A 16,910-nucleotide genomic window follows, 5' to 3' on the forward strand; every position below is an offset into this window, starting at 1 on the left:
AGAAGTGGGTGGTTATAGATTTCCACTCAATTTGGAAATTAACAACCTGTGGTGTAGCAAAAAGGTGCAAGGCTGAGAATCAGAAAGCCCACTTTCCAGTGCTTGGACTGAAACGTCCTGGCCGTACAGCCTTGAGCTGGTCTTGTGACCTCTGGGGCCCTTGGTATCTGTAAGTAAAATGGGTACTGGGAAGATTGAGCAAGGTAGTGAGGGGCGATGTGAAAGCACATTAATCCACAGAGCCCTATGAAAATGAGAGGGATGTGCTTCTCCGCAGGACTTGTATGAGAAGTTGCACTGTTCGGGCCACTATTTGTAAAGTTTTAATAATACAGAAAGCAGCCCCCTCCTGGCCTCATGCCAGGTTTTATTCTCTACCAACATTGGGTGGCCAACTACAGATTTTTATGTCACTGGGTGCTGGCTGTTAGAAGAATCTCCACTCAGGACCGTAACTACTCTGTAGTGTCCCTGCCACTCCCTCCCCAGGGACAGCGCAGAGCCTGGAAGTCTATCCCCCTGTGGCCCTGACTCTATGGCTGATTGGACATGTCTATAAAGAAAAAACAATCTCTATTGTGTTCTTTAAATACAAAGGTCAAAGTTTGTTTTTTTACTTTGTTTTCCCTCTTCTGAACATTTCATAGCTCAAAACCAGTGCCTATTTTGAGGAAAATTTCAGTAATTATCATGAAATTAACTAAGGGGATTATTTGACCAACCCCTAAAGGTAATAAGAAAAAACTTTTTAAAAAAATATCAAAAACATCCTGAAGCCACAGCTTCTTTTTGCCAAAAAGTATTGATGAATTAAAGTAGAGAGGCAGAAAAATGTGCCTTGCCAGCACTATTGGTCCCAAAAGGCAACCAAACCACAAAGTTAAACACTGAAATGTACAGACCCCAGCCAGATGGGAGGGTAGACTGCTTCTCGCTAAGGACCCAGCATTTGTGGGTCTCCTAGGAATTTCTGTGAAACTCCTTCAGATACTGCCTTTGTGCCCAGCTAGCTGTCTGTCTCCATCTCACAGACACAGCCAAGCCTTCCTTGAATCTGACAGCACCCTCGTCCTTCTGATGGTTTCTTTTATTCCCTCAAGAAGCCTGTACAGAGGAGAACTGTGTTTCCCCAGGTGCTGCGCTGTGGAAATACAAAGATAAATGGGGTATCGCTTTTGTCCTGATCACTCAGTATAAAAAGCCTCTTTGGAAGAACAGCTAAATGAAACCTGGTGGAGATGTTAAGAATAAAATCTAGAGAAAATTTTTTAGGAGGTGGATAGTGCCTCAGAGGCCTCCTAAAAGTTTTCCATCTCTTGATTGAAACACACACAGAATCTATACTCTCAGACGTGCACACACAGCACATACGGCAAATCTTCATGATCTTATAGTAAGTATGAAAGACCCAACTCCATGCAGAGTATTTAAGATAAGCCCATTAAGCCTGGTCTCCCTGGTGAGGATTTCTGACCAAACAGAAGAAATGTTGACTCCAGCAAATGAATCAGAGTGAGATGCCCTCTCTGCCCCCATGGTGACAAGCCTTGTGAGCAGGCATCTCCCTTAGACTGTGAGCTCCATCCACTTGTCAGCAATGTGGAGAGTTAAGAACCTGGGCTCATTAGTCAGACTTCCCCACACCCAACTTCGGGCTTCACCACTTACCGGCTGTGTGAGCCTGCACAAACTTCTAAATTCCAATGCCACAGCTTTAAATGGTGATAATAAGAGACCTCTACAGCACTGGGAGCTTTATAAGGATTAAATGTGTGTTTAGATATCTTACAATTCTTGGCACAGAGAAAGCTCTCAAAGTGCCAACTGATGATGATGATGATGGTGATGATGATGATGCCCCATTCACTGCAACAATTCCTGTGCATGGTGCAGAATAGCTATTCAACAAATCTTTGCAGAAAGCGGAAAGGAAGATGATATTGGGCACACCAGTGAGGCCTAATTGAAGCCTTGATTTTGACGAGAAGCACTTACTCTCTAGGTTTATGAAAGCCTAAATTTTAGAATCTTTAAAGCAGAAGCATAAAACTCGACTTTCTATAACAGCCAGTCAGGTAACATAAAAGAATGAACCGGCATTTAGGGTCTGAGGCAAACTGGAAAGCCCTGGCCTCTTTCACGGGGGCAGTCACACTTGGCTCCAGAAGAATGTAGCCGCCCTTTGAGAAAAGCCAGAAATCCAGCTTTCCATATGAAATAGACCAAGCCTTACAACAACTGAATCCATTTCTAAAAAAAAAATACCCCACGGGCCAAACAACACATTGCCTGCCAGTCCGATCTTGGGCTGCCTTTTTGCCACCCTGCCTTAAAGGGAGGAGCTCTGTATTCGTCTCTTTCTTTTAAAATGTTTATCAGTGGGCACAAGAGACATGAGCCCCTTGAAGTTACTCTCAGTTCCTGCTAGGATCAGAGAATGCTCATGGAGTGAGGTCTTCACTTCTTCATGGTTAATCCGACAGTATGTGCTCACCTAACGAGGGCTTCTTCCCTTCCCAAGGAATGCTACTAATAAGTATAGATTTTTAAAGCATAATTGTTTTGTGGCTGAAATAACAACAGTTTGAAAAAAAATCCTAACAACTTCCTCTAGAGCTGCTATTATGGCAATCCGGAGAGAGGCTGATTCCATAGTCCATGTAGCTTTGTTTTGTTTGGATGGAAAGTCTGGCATTTTACAAAAATGTGGAACACTTAGCAATGGAATGACTTTTCCATAGCACCGATTATCGTACAGCAAGACACACATCCATATGTCTTTGAAATGAGATTTTTAAGAATTCTCTGCTTATTATACAAGACAAACCACCTCTGGTCTTTCCATATGAAGGTGATAGTTTTCTACAGGCTCATGAAAGCTGCCCTGGTTATGGTGCAGTACTGAAAGTTAGGGAAAAATCTCAACATAGATGGGGACCCAGATTCAAATTCGTTTTTTCACTTACCAGCCAGCTATGTGACCTTGGGTAAGTTTCTATTTCTCCATCTGCAAAAGAGGGGTCATGATATTCACCTCACAGGGTTATTGAGAATATCAAATAAAGTAATGTATATGATGATCCAAACTCATAATGGGTGTTCCCCATCAATATTGGTTGAATCTGAGTCTCTGTTTCTCCTGGCACAAAATAGCACTCCTGTTTCTGACCGCGACATAACCCTCTGGCAATGTCATTAACCTTACTAAATTTGGCAGCTCTGTGGAAAACGAAGGTCAAAAAAGCTGTCATTGTTTATATAAACTGTTCATTTTGTTGTTCACAGTGCTATGAGGACTAAAGGATACAGGGTTGGATGCTGCCACCCAGGGAGTAACCAGGGAGAAGGGAAGAGGCTGGAACAGAGCCTGAGGAGGACTGGTCTTTATAAGACAGGCTGGGAAAGAGGAGGGCGTAGAGAAGATGGAAAGGGAGTGATCAGAGAGAGGTGAGGGTGCCAGGAAAACACTGTTGCAGATGCAGGGGGAGGAGAGGGCTTCAAAATGGAGTGTGTGGCCCACAGTGTGATGGGGTCATGCTGAGAGGCGCCCTCTGAGCTACCAACAAGGAAGCGAGAGTAACTGAATGGAGTACAGAAGGAACAGAAAGCAGGTTTTGGTGAGTTCAGTCACGTACGTAAGCTGAAAATGTTATAACAAATGTAGACAGCTCTTCAGGAAGTTGGGCTGTGATGGGGAGGAGAGAGAAAAGATGAAAGAGGGAGGGTGCATGAGACAAGGGTTTTTTCAAGAAGGGAAGTGAGTTTTGATGGCAAGGAGCCAGTTGAGAGGGAGAGGTTGACAATGAAGAAGAGGGGGTGGATGAGGGAGAGAAGGAAACTCCAAGGAGGCAGGGTGGGTAGATAAATGAAGCAAGAATTGGATATTAATGCAAAACTAGAGCTTGGGGAAACATTAGATCCCATAAGAATCTGCCAAACCAGCTGATACTGACCCTCATGTTTAGACGGGGGTTTTAGGGAGGGATTAAGAAGAGTAAAGAAGACTGAAGTAACTGAAATACACGAGACAATCTGTTGTTATTGGAGGGGTAACAGGAAAAGCTTCTCCTCCACCCTCTGAAGCTTACTTGAAAATGAACTTACAATAGGCAGATTAACAGGAAAAAAAAGGAATAAAATTTATTAATATGCATGAAACTGAGCATGGTAGCTCACTCCTGTAGTCCCAAATACTCAGGAGGTTGAGGGGAGGATCGCTTGAGCCCAGGAGTTTGAGGCTGCAGTGAGCCACCACTGCACTCTAGCCTGGGCAACAGAGCAAGACCCTACCTCTTAAAAATAAAATGCTACACAGGAGAAAATCACAGGAGAGTGGTTACCTCATAACCCAGGGAGGTCCAGCTTTTTCTATACCTTTCTTCATAGGGAAAGGGGAAATGGAGGTTAAATGTGGCAATTTTGAAGAGTAGTAAATGATATTTAAGGGGAATGAATGGGCCCAATGCTCAGACAATGGAAGGTAAATAATTCTCTTTGGGAACTGAATGGGACCCAAGAACAGGCAATAGTTTGGGACAACGTTCATCTGAGCTCTGAGTGTGGTGTTTAATCTTCAGTCCCTTCCTCTGTGACATGAGTTTTGATCTTCTCTGGTTAATGAAATTTTAGGGGAGGCGACTGAAGGCAATTTTGTTCCTCTTTGGCAGGTCCAATTTCTAGGTAGATAAGGGAACTTCAGAGAACAGCTTCATCCAGGATGTACTGGTCTCCAATGGCCTTCAATTTGAAATATCGCCATACCAAGTTGCCATATTTGGCAGTCACCCTCCCTGGATCCTTAACTATTCAAGAAAGGATCTTTTAAAGCTCTTGCCTTGTAGCCAAACATGAAAAAGTCCCCCTTCCCTCTTGTCTTAAAAGTCTGTCCTCTCTGTGGAGTGTTCTAGCAAACATAGGGCTGAGCCTCCTCATGTTCTGACTAGCACTATCAAATAGCCAAAGCACTTTTGTCAGGCTGGTAAGGTGACATGCAATTAAAATTTGGTTGGAAAGGCTACCTGGGATCTTATCAAATATCAATCTTATTAAGACCTCTCATTACTGTATAAAAGTTGGATAAGATATGTCAACATAGGGGGCTCTGAGTGGAATCATAAGAGCCAGTACTTTCCAGTCATAGAGTCGATGGAGTGCACTGGGATTTTAGATGCTGGTTATCACCAGAAGTCTGTCGTTTTCCGAACATGGTAAATCCTAGGTCAATTTCTGCCTGGGATAGAATGTTTCCTACTGGAAACACATAATTACAAGTTTAATCTAAATAAACCACCAGGACGCAGTTTTACCTCTCAGGTGGAACTCTCCAAATAGTGGTTGTTGGGGTGGTTTTCATCACTGACTCTGAGTATTGGACCCAGAGATGATCGTGCCCAATTTTTTTTTAATCGGCCCTTTTCTCCTCCCAAACTATAAAGCCATTAGCCATTCCCTCCAAAACACCTGCCAGTTTCCTGTGAGATCTGTTGTTAAGTTTGGGTGCCTCAGTCAGCATGAGGAGTAGTAGGCTCTAGGCCTGGACATTGACCATTATGCTCTACCACACTGTGAAGAAAGGTGTGAGAAGCAGTAATAGCCCTCTCACCTGTCCACACCAAGAAACAACACAGCAAAAGCACAGCAGCTGATTGTCATGAGGAGCCTCCTACCTCTGCCACTTTCTGGCTGCATGACCTTGAATGAGTTATAGTCTTGGCCTCAGTTTCCTCATGTGTAAAATGGCTCTTCCATCAAGGGGTTATTGTGAGGATTAAGTATGATTGTGTGTACAAGTGCTTAGCTCAGTGCTTGCTACACATTAGTTCCCATTAACTGTAGCTGTTACTATAAAAATATACCACAAAGCATTAGGCTCAGCCAGGACTGTCACCATCTCGCACCATATCAGTTAACTAATCACGCAAATATGTCCTGGTTCTTTTCACTTGTACTTGAAGGACACAATATCACATTTTATTGATATACAATATTTTACATATTTATGGGATATGTATGATTTTTTTTCCATGCATAGAATGTGCAATGATCAAATCAGGGTGTTTAGGGTATCCATCACCTTGAGTATTTATCATTTCTATGTGTTAGGAACATTTGAAGTTTTTTTTTCTAGCTACTTTGAAATATACAATACATCGTTGCTAACTATAGTCACCCTACTCTGCTATGGAGCATGAGAACTTACACCTTCTATATAACTGTACATTTGTACCCATTAACCAACCTCTCTTCAGCCCACTCTCCAACCCAGGCACCCTTCCCAGCCTCTGGTATCTATCATCCTACTCCCTCCTTGTGGTCAACTTCTTTAGCTCCCATATATGAGTGAAAATACACGATCTTTGTCTTTCTGTGCCTGGATTATTTCATTTAACATGATGACCTCCAGTTCCATCCATGTTGATGCAAATGACATGATTTCTTTCTTTTTTATGGCCAAATAGTATTCCATTGTGTATAATACCACATTTTCTTCATTCATTCATTGATGGACACAGGTTGATTCCATATCTTTACCATTGCGAATATTACTACAGTAAACACGTGAGCATGCGAGTGCAGGTATCCCTTTGATATGTTGATTTCATTTCCTTTGGATAGATACATAGTAGAAGGGTTGCTGGATCATGGTAGTTCTATTTTTAGTTTTTTGAGAACTCTCCATACTGTTTACCATAGTGGCTGTTCTAATTGGCCTTCCCACCAACAGTGTATAAGAGTTCCCTTTTCTCCACATCCTCACCAGCATCTGTTATTTATTGGCTTTTAATAATAGCTATTCTAACTGGAGTAAGAATGATAGCTCATTGTGGTTTTGATTTGCATTTCCTTGATGATTAGCATGTTGAGTTTTTTCATATACCTCTTGGCCATTTGTATGTCTTATTTTGAGAAATGTCTATTCGGAAGGATATAATGTCACTTTTGACAGAGTTATTTACCTGCTCTGCCCATCCACCAACTCCCCCATCCTAACCATAGAGGAAGGCATTCAGGGAAGAGAGTTTTATTGTCACGAACTAGGAGTAACCTTATGGCAGTTGACCCAGTCACCTAATCGTAATCAAAGAAAGAAATGTATAAATCTATTATGCTGTAACTTTAAAGAATATTCCCAAAGTTTTTCTGGCCTGAAATTAATAATCATTTATATAGCAAATCAACTCAATCCATTATATAGACCAACATTTTGCAAGTGATTGAAGACTAGTAAAATGTGATTGGTATTTCTCAGATAGTTTTGTACTCAGGGTATTTATATGATTACACTTGCTGTCCATTGTTTTTAGGAAATTACTGTTTCAACCTTACGACCAAGAGCTTTGAGGCTGTGAAATAGAACAGATTTCCAAATTACTTCTTTACAAGGATCTAGGCTCCCCTTTGCTTATCCCCTTGGATCCTTTGCCAGTTTGGGCCAAATAATTTAAGTAATGAATTTATTTTAAATCACAGGAGTCTTACTTTTTTGTGTATCAGATAACAAAACCCTACACAATGTATAGTGCTCTAAGAGGAAGGGATTGAAGGAGGCTTTCAATGAGAGAATTATTTTTCCTCTGCCTCTCAATGTTTGACTTAAAACTCTTTATTTCTTGTCTGTCTTTCATAAGATTTTTTAGCTCTATTTAAAAAACAAAAATGAACACCTAAGACCTGTGAACAATGACCCGCCCCAGATTAGCTAGAGTTCATATCTTCAGAGAAGACAGATATTATAAAATGTTCTGTTAGGAGCCCATTTCAGAAGAGTCTATGCCAAGTTATTTAACAGAAATTCTAGAGTGTTCAATGTGTGTTATGTTTTTAATTTCAATGAAGACCATGTTATCTATTTACAAGGATCTAGGTTCCCCTGTGCAAAGGACCCAACCTGGCAAAGGACTTTCAAAAGAGTCAGTTTGAAAAGTAATACCCTTATTCAATGAGGCTGTTGGCCACATAGAGAATTTATTTATTTTTTATTTTAATTAATACCTAATGGGGTACATGAGATGTTTTGATACAGGCATGCAATGCATAATAATCTCATCATGGAGAATGGGGTATCCATCCCCTCAAGCATTTATCCTTTGCATTACAAACAATCCAGTTATGCTCTTTTAGTTATTTTATTATTATTATTATTAATTTTAGACAGAGTCTCGCTCTGTCGCCAGGCTGGAGTGCAGTGGCGCAATCTCAGCTCACTGCAACCTCTGCCTCCCAGGTTCAAGCAATTCTCCTGCCTCAGGCTCCCGAGTAGCTGGGACTACAGGTGCACGCCACCATGCCCAGCTAATTTGTGTATTTTTAGTAGAGACGGGGTTTCCCCACGTTGGCCTGGATGGTCTCGATCTCTTGACCTCGTGATCCACCTGCCTCGTCCTCCCAAAGTGCTGGGATTACAGGCATGAGCCACCATACCCGGCTCTTTTAGTTATTTTTAAATGTACAATTAAATTATTATTGACTATAGTCACCCTGTTGTGCTATCAAATAATAGGTCTTATTCATTTTTCTATTTTTTTTGTACCTATGAACCATCCCCACCTGTCCCCAATCCCCCACTACCCTTCTTAGCCTCTACATAGACAATTTTTCAAATTCCTTCTTTAGAATTGCTACTGGAGGCTTCAGAAGGTACCTCAAATATCCTAAAAATTGGGAAGTCTATGTCCTTTCAGATGAGTCTGATTTTGGAAATAGCCATTTGGAACTGTATTTAGTAAATTATATACCTATTCAAATTTGATGACAAAAATTTTAGTCAAAAGCAAGATTATAAAAGAAAATGTGAGGGCAAATCTTCATGACCTTGGATTTGGCAATGGCTTCTTTAATATGACACCAAAAGACAGGCAATAAGAAGAAAACAGATAAAATGGTCTCCATTACAATTAAAAACTTCTATGTGTCAACCTTGGATTTGGCAATTTTTTTTAATATGACACCAAAAGTCAGGCAATATGAGAAAAATGGATAAAATAGTCTTCATTAAAATTAAAAACTTTGATGCATCAAAGAACACTATCAACAGAGTGAAAAGACAGCCTATGGAATGGAAGAAAATATTTGTAAATTATATACCTGATATATGTGCAGATTATCTAAAATATGTAAATAACTCCTTCAACTCAACAATAAAAACAAACAAAAGCAAACAAAAAAAACCCACTTCAAAAATGGGCAAAGGACTTGAATAGACATCTCTCTAAAGAAGATATACAAACAAACAGCATTTGTTGGACACATGCTTGTCAAAAAGCACATGAAAAGGTCATTAGAAATTAGGGAAACCATTAGCATCAGCATCACTACAGGAGTCATTAGGGAAATGCAAATCAAAACCACAGTGAGATACCACTCCACACTTACTGGGATGGCTACAATTTTAAAAAGGGAGGAAAATAACAATCGTAGGAGAGAATTCGAAGAAATTGTAACCTTCACACATTGCTGGTAGGAATGTAAAATGGTGCAAACACTGTGGAAAATAATTTGGCAGTTCTTCAAAACATTAAACTTAGAATTACCGCATGACCCAGCAATTCTGCTCCTAGGTATATACCCAAAATAAGTGGAAACAGGGACTCAGATACTAGAATGCAAATGTTCATTATAATAAGCAAAAGATGGAAACAACCCAAGTGTCTCTCCAAGGATGAAAGGATAAACAAATTGCGTTCTATCTATACAATGGAATGTTATTCAACCTTAAAAGGAATGAAGTTCTGGCCCAGGCATGGTGGCTCACACCTGTAATACCAGCACTTTGGGAGGCCGAGGCAGGCGGATCACCTGAGGTCGGGAGTTAGAGACCAGCCTGACCAACATGGAGAAACCCCATCTCTACTAAAAATACAAAATTAGCCAGGCATGGTGGTGCATGCCTGTAATCTCAGCTACTCAGGAGGCTGAGGCAGGAGAATCACTTGAACCCGGGAGGTAGAGGTTGTAGTGAGCCAAGATTGCGCCATTGCACTCCAGCCTGGACAACAAGAGCAAAACCCCATCTCAAAAAAAAAAAAAAAAAAAAAAAGGAATGAAGCTCTGATACACACTACAACATGGAAGAACCTTGAAAACATGTTTAGTGAAATAAGCTAGACAAAAAAAGGACAAATATTGTATGATTCCGCCTACATGAAGTACTGAGAATAGGCAAATTCATAAAGATAGAACATGGATTAGAGGTTCTATCTAATCGATGGGGTAAGTAGGGTGGGGTAAGGAAAGGAAAGGAATTGGGAGTTATTGTTTAATGGCTATCAAGTTTCTGTATAGACTCATGAAAGGATTTTTAAAACAGTGGTGATGGTTGCACAACACTGTAAATATAATTAATGCCACTGAAGTGTACACTTAAAAATAGTTAAAATTGTACACTCTATATATAACATTTTCATGCTATTCAGCAATGAATATAAAATATTTTGTTATTAAGCATTAGTATAAAATTAAGCATATTTTATTTGTATATATTTTACCACAATAAAAAACTTAAAATTTACAAGGGTTAAAATTATATTTAGACTGGGTGCAGTGGCTCGTGCCATAATCCCAGCACTTTGGGATGCCAAGGCAGAAGGATCTCTTGATGCTGAGACCGGCCTGGGCAACATAGTAAGAACCTGTCTCTACAAAAAATAAAAATAAATTTTAAAAATTTGTAAATTATACTTAAGAAATCTGGCAGCCCTTCCTTTCCTTTTCTGGACAAATGCATTGTTGAAATAGTAAAATGGAAATGGATTTTGTATCAAATTAAACTTTATGTCAATATTTTAAAACTTACAAAACAAGATTATTAGAAAGTGGTTAGACAGCTCTTCCATGCCTCCTTCTGAGGGTAAAGCCGTTTTCTGGTGTATCAAGAAATAAAAGAGGGAAAATGGATAGATTCTGCTGTTCAAAAGAATGTAGAACTCAGAGTTAACAATTGAATTTGGGCCAATCGCATGGTTCACATCTGATGAAAGGAAATTTGATAGCTTGTGCTTCGTCAACTCATGTTGACATTAACACCTAGAGTTGGTAAGTCTTTCCAAATCTTGTCAGGAACCCTTCTTCTCTTCTAATACTTGGATATGCAGTTGCTTCTTTAGGTGCTACCAGAGTTGTACAGGTAATGTGGGTCCTCGCCGGGATCCCTTCTAAGCTACTGCAAATGATGGCTCATGTGCGACCCTGGTTCTCTTCCAGAGCACAGGAAGCTTGGAAACATGACTGTGACGGTGAAGAAGACTGTCCCCTCTCCTGAGGCTGTGCAGATCCTCTACCAGCGGATGAGATACGAGTACGAGTTTTACCACTACGTCAAAGAGCAGTTCCACCTGCTGAAGCGCAAGTTTGGACTTAAGTCTCACGTCAGCAAGCCCCCCCTGAGGCCACACTTCTTTATCCCAACTCCACTGGAAACCGAGGAGCCAGTCGACGATGAAGAACAGGATGATGAAAAGTGGCTGGAAGATATCTATAAGAGGTGATGTGACTGTGTTGCCTCTATGGCTTTATCTCCCTTTTCCAGAAAGTTCTTTGTTTGGGGAAGTAAAATCCTTAAGGGACTAAATTAATGCTTGGGTGCATTAAAAAGAACAAAACATTCCCACATGTTGGGGTCATTGGGAGATGCCCGGTTTTGCGGGTTTTATTTGTTTAATTTTATTCTGTGTTTTCTCTTGGCTCTTTGGGTCTTTCCCGGGTACACTAGATGGCTCCATCCCAAGGCATCTTGTCATAAAACAGCTTTCCCCGCACCCCATATCATGGGAAAATGGGGAGAAATATAGCCCCTAGCCTAATAACTTATCATTTGTAAAATGACTTATAAAAATATTACCTCAATGGTAGGAGACATCCAGACTTGTATATTTCAGTGGAAATACAAAACCACTTCAGAGACCAGGGTATCTCCTCTGGAAGGATCTAAGAGAAGGTAAGACAGATTAGGACATCGAAAAGGAGGATGGAGCCAGGTGCCATGGCTTGAGCCTATAATCCGAGGCTGAGGTGGGAGGATCACTTGAGCCCAGGAGTTTGAGGTTGCAGTGAGCTGTGATCACACCACTGCACTCCAGCCTGGGTGACAGAGTGAGACTCTGTCTCAATTAATTTTTTTTTTTTTAAAGGAGGAGGATCTCCATGGGTAAGTGGTTTCTACCCGCATGGGTAGAGTTCTGCCTCTGGTCCTTCTCAGGGGGCACTTTCACCAAGAGCAGTGTAATTATCTCTGAAAGAGCAAGTCAGCTTGTGCCGCATCCCCAACCAATCCACAGCCTGGAGTACCTTTCAAGGTCAAAGTGCATGGCCAGCTCCATTGAGACATTCCATTTCAAAGCACCATGCTGACAGATATCAAAGTACTCTAGCAGGGAAAATAATTTGTTTGCTGTGTAAGGAAGAATGTAGACAAGACCGATAAATCTGAAGGTCATGTGGCATCAGGGAAAGGGCATGGCTGTGTCTTTTGCACCCAATATGAAACATCTTCTCCCAACACTGCTTTAATGGAAGTTCTAGGAACCAATTTAGCTCAGGCATTTGACTCCTACAGCAGAAGTTCTGAGCCTGACCACAGATGGTGTGTAATCTATCAAACACACCCTGGCCAAGTTGGGTCCTATAGGACCTGGTACTATGTACTATTGTAACTTCTAGTTCCCTAAGAGGTACCTGTTTTCAGTAAAAAGGGGTCCTGAGTTCTGTGCAGGTGGCAGAGCTACCCGAGAACTACCTGAGTTCTGTGCAGGTAGAGTCCCATTTCTTATGGGACCTGTGTGCTCCTGAGAACTCTTACTTGAGACATCAAAAAGAAGCAGCAAGAGCTTCTGGGACAGAGACTGCTTGGCCAGCTTTGTAAGTAAGTGGCTGCCTCCAACGTGATGTGAGTACATGTTGGGCAGTCTCACTGTCCTAAGGTATGTCTTCTTTCCACCTCCCACTGCCCCTCCCCTGCCACCTATCAATGATGCCTTGGTTCAGTCATTAGAAATCTGTTGCTTTGAGTTCTGAAATATTTTCACCTTAAAAAAAATGATGAAAATACACATTCTCCTGGGAAGACGATAAACAGCTAGCTAAGAAGCCGAGGTTCAGTGGTGGCAGCAGGAAGGATACTTGCAACAAATTTTGTCTATTTCATATTTGTCCCCTAGAGCCAGCCCTAGCAAATGTGTGAGTTGGGAGTAGTTAATAGTAAATAAGACTCTGACTTTACACAAGCTACACATTTTCTACTTTTCATAAACCACCAAGTCTCTCGAATTTTTTCTGCCTTCACTAAAATTGGACTGTAGCCAAGATATAAAGCAAGTCATTTGGAACCTGCCGAGTGAGCACTGAAGCTACTTTATCATGAGACGTTTGTTAAGAAGGCTGCAGCCCACAGGAGTCCAGGGAAGGCGGGGACCACAGAGGCACAGAGTCCAGCACTTGGCCGCTCATGGGCCTTCTTTCTGCCTCAGAGGACGGGGGCAGAGAAGCGATTAAGGGAAATGTTCTCAGAGGAGGAAATATCCTTTGTCCTGTTCAGAGAGACCAGGGCCCCACCATTAGGCATACTTTCAAAAGCAACCTGGAGAACAGCTATCAATCATATTCAAAACCAGTACCAGAACTGCTGCCTGGTACCCTGTGAGTCATTTCTATGAAATTCCATATAAAGAATGATGATAAGTTTACACACTGTGCAATCTCGCAATCTGAAAATAAAGTTGAGTTGGCTGTGTTTTCTCTGCTCTTGTCAGAACATTGGGACAATTGGTCGTTCAAAAACATTCATCCTCTTACTGCAAGTTTATCTGGGTACTTTTACCTGTGTGTTCAAAGGCATTTCTTTTCAGCAGTGATCATTATAACTTCACAAAAAAAGATGCTGACGGATTTACTTACAGGGCCTTAATGTTATTTTGTCCCAGCCAACACCCTCTAGGTCCTAAAAGTCAAGGTACTTCAGTTTATTTGGCAAACATGACAACATTTTTTTTGGCCCTGGGCCCAACAGTTTGTACTTCATGAAACATATTGTACATTTTACATAGTTTAATTTAAAAAATACCTTTTAAGCTAGTTGATCTTTGACTGTCTTATTTATTATAACCTTTCAGCACATTCCAAGGTTTTAGTTACTCAGGAAGGAGTTAATTAAAATGATTTTATTTTGGTCTGATGGATGTTTTTTAAAAGGAAAATTATTATTATGAACCTTCAGCCTACTTTCTTGAGTGCCGTAAAAGTGCTTGTAAATCTTTTTTTTTTTTTAAGAAGAAAGAAAAAAATGGTGTTTGACATTGATGGAAATTCAAAAATATATATGGAACTGAAACATTAACTTAGCTAAAATAAAAGCAATCTGTGTTTGAGATGAAGCGTTCCTTAACTTATTCATCACCCATATAAATAAATAAATATACATAAGTTGACATATTTTTTCCATCCTCTTGACAGCTGGAAATAAAAGTGCCTGCAGTTCCTCCCCTCAGCCTTCTTAATTGGCCAAGCTTTTTTCCTCAAGATGGGATTTTGAAAAGCTGTATTTTAAAAAGTGTATCAATTTTCATTCTTGTAATTATACGACAGCAAAAAAAGGGGGCTGATAAAATGAACTAGTCATTTACTCATGTTGTTGCGTATTTTAAAAAGCAAACAGGTGATTTTATCAGTATTTCCACAGTTGGTTTCATGTCGGGGTGCTACATCTGAATCACCTGTCTCTGTTATCCAGCATCTACGGGGCATGTCTACCGTCAGGTAGGAAAGGAAGGATGTGCCCCAGTTCTCAGTGTCTACGATGATCTGTTTCTCAGACATGTAGCACTTCAAAACCTGGACCACTCTAAGCTCTCAAGTGAGTAGTCTTGATCTTGAAACACCGTTCTTGGGACATTTCACTGCTGTGGTCAAATGGAGCTGACAAAGAGAAACAAACTGTGCTCCCTGTGTGTCTGATGCTACATTCCAATTATATGTGACTGTTATATAAAAGAATCAGAATGCTGATACAAAAGGAAAGAAAAATCCACTTTGGTAATGGCATGCTTTATTTCAAGTAAGAATATGAGAATCTTAAACAGCAGGTGATAAGTGGTGACCTTTGTTCATTTTGTTTGTCCTTCTGTAACTCAATCAAATGATGTTTGACTCAATCAACTTTAGAGCCAAAAATACTCAAGAAAAACTGGACCGTGCCGTATCTGGGGTTGCTTGTGTGGTCTGAAGTTCTTTATACATGTGCCATCACCTGCGGGTTTATCCAATGAGCTATTTGGCCTTAAATGAATTTTATAGATAATGACAGTATTTCTTAAAAGGCAGGATGACAGCCGAGCGCGGTGGCTTATGCCTGTAATCCCAGCACTTTGGGAGGCCGAGGCGTGCGGATCACGAGGTCCAGAGATTGAGACAGTCCTGGCTAACACAGTGAAACCCCATCTCTACTAAAAATACAAAAAATTAGCTGGGTGTGGTGGTGTGCGCCTGTAGTCCCAGTCACTCAGTAGGCTGAGGCAGGAGAATCACTTGAACCTGGAAGGCAGAGGTTGCAGTGAGCCGAGATCATGCCACTGTACTCCAGCCTGGGTGACAGAGCGACACTCCATCAAAAAAAAAAAAAAAAAAGAAAGAAACAAAAAAACAAAACAAAAAAAAAGCAGGATGACAATCCATAGCTATTAAGAAAAATAGCCCTCTGGGTCAAAATTGTGAAACCCCCTTCAAGTAAAGATAAAGAGGAGTTATTTTACTAACACGGCTTATTTCACATCAGATGATAAAGAAATCTCTAAAAAATAAACAAACATAATGTTTTAAATATCCTGCTACAGAAAAGTCTTTTTTGGGCTAAAACCAAAAATCCAAGTCTGTTAAGAAAAACACACAGAACTTCTTTCACAGCCCAGCACATTCATTGTGATATCACGTGGTGTTAGTCAGCTAGGCCTACCGTAACAAAGTGCTGCGGACTGGTTGCCTTAAACAACAGAAGTGTATTGTCCCATAGTTCTGGAGGCTGGAAGTCCGAGATTGAAGTGCTGGCAGGGTTGGTTCCTCCTGAGGCCTCTCTCCTGGGCTTGCAGAGGGCACCTTATCCCTGCATCCTCCCGTGTCCTTCCCCCGTGCCTGTCTGTGTCTTGATCTCTTCTTCTAAGGACCGAAATCATATTGGATTAGGGCTCACTCTAATGACCTCATTTTAACTTAATGACTTCGTTTAAGACCCTAATATGGTTTGGCTGTGTCCCCACCCAAATCTCATATTGAATTGTCCCATAATCCCCACATGTGAAAGGGACCCGGTGATGGATAATTGAATCATGGGGGTGGTTACCCCCATGCTGTTGTTCTCGTGATAGTGAGTTCTCATGAGATCTGATGGTTTTATAGGGGGCTTTTCCCCTTTTGCTGGGCGCTTCTTCTTGCTGCTGCCACCATGTGAAGAAGGACATGTTTGCTTCCCCTTCTGCCATGATTGTAAGTTTCCTGAGGCCTCTCCAACCATGCTGAACACTGAATCAATCAAACCTCTTTCCTTTATTAATTATCCAGTCTTGGGTATGTCTTTATTAGCAGTGTGAAAACAGACTAATACAGATCCTATTTCCAAAAATGCTCACATTCTGAGATACTTGGTTAAGACTTTCATATATGAATTTGTGGGGGACACACAATTCAGCCCATAACACCCAGACTATAGCAGAAAAGTTAGGGCAGAGGAACTGAATTCCTACTAGGAGAGAAGCAAGCCTCAAAGTGCAGATTCCTATAGTTGCATTGGGGCTCTGGAGCAGTGATCTGGTCCATTCCCTCATTTTACAGACAAGGAAAACCAAGGTCCAAAGAGGAGACACAAATATGTCACATGCTAACTTTGCCCATTGAGGGTTCCCTTAACTTTTGAAACAGCTACCAAATTAAAA

At 41.0% G+C, this 16,910-nt stretch overlaps 1 protein-coding gene across 1 annotated transcript in view; it reads left to right on the forward strand.

Annotated features, from left to right (window-relative positions):
* The window catches only part of UST (uronyl 2-sulfotransferase), a 332,908-nt gene extending 318,551 nt beyond the window's left edge, over positions 1-14,357 (forward strand). The window contains exon 8 of the mRNA XM_003811525.4: positions 11,200-14,357. Coding sequence (XP_003811573.4) covers positions 11,200-11,483 — 284 coding nt within the window. The 3' untranslated portion in view covers positions 11,484-14,357. The remainder of the gene's footprint in view (positions 1-11,199) is intronic.
* The last annotated feature ends 2,553 nt before the right edge of the window (positions 14,358-16,910 follow it).

Source organism: Pan paniscus, chromosome 5 (genome assembly GCF_029289425.2).
Source record: "Pan paniscus chromosome 5, NHGRI_mPanPan1-v2.0_pri, whole genome shotgun sequence".
In the NCBI taxonomy this organism is placed as follows: domain Eukaryota; kingdom Metazoa; phylum Chordata; class Mammalia; order Primates; family Hominidae; genus Pan; species Pan paniscus.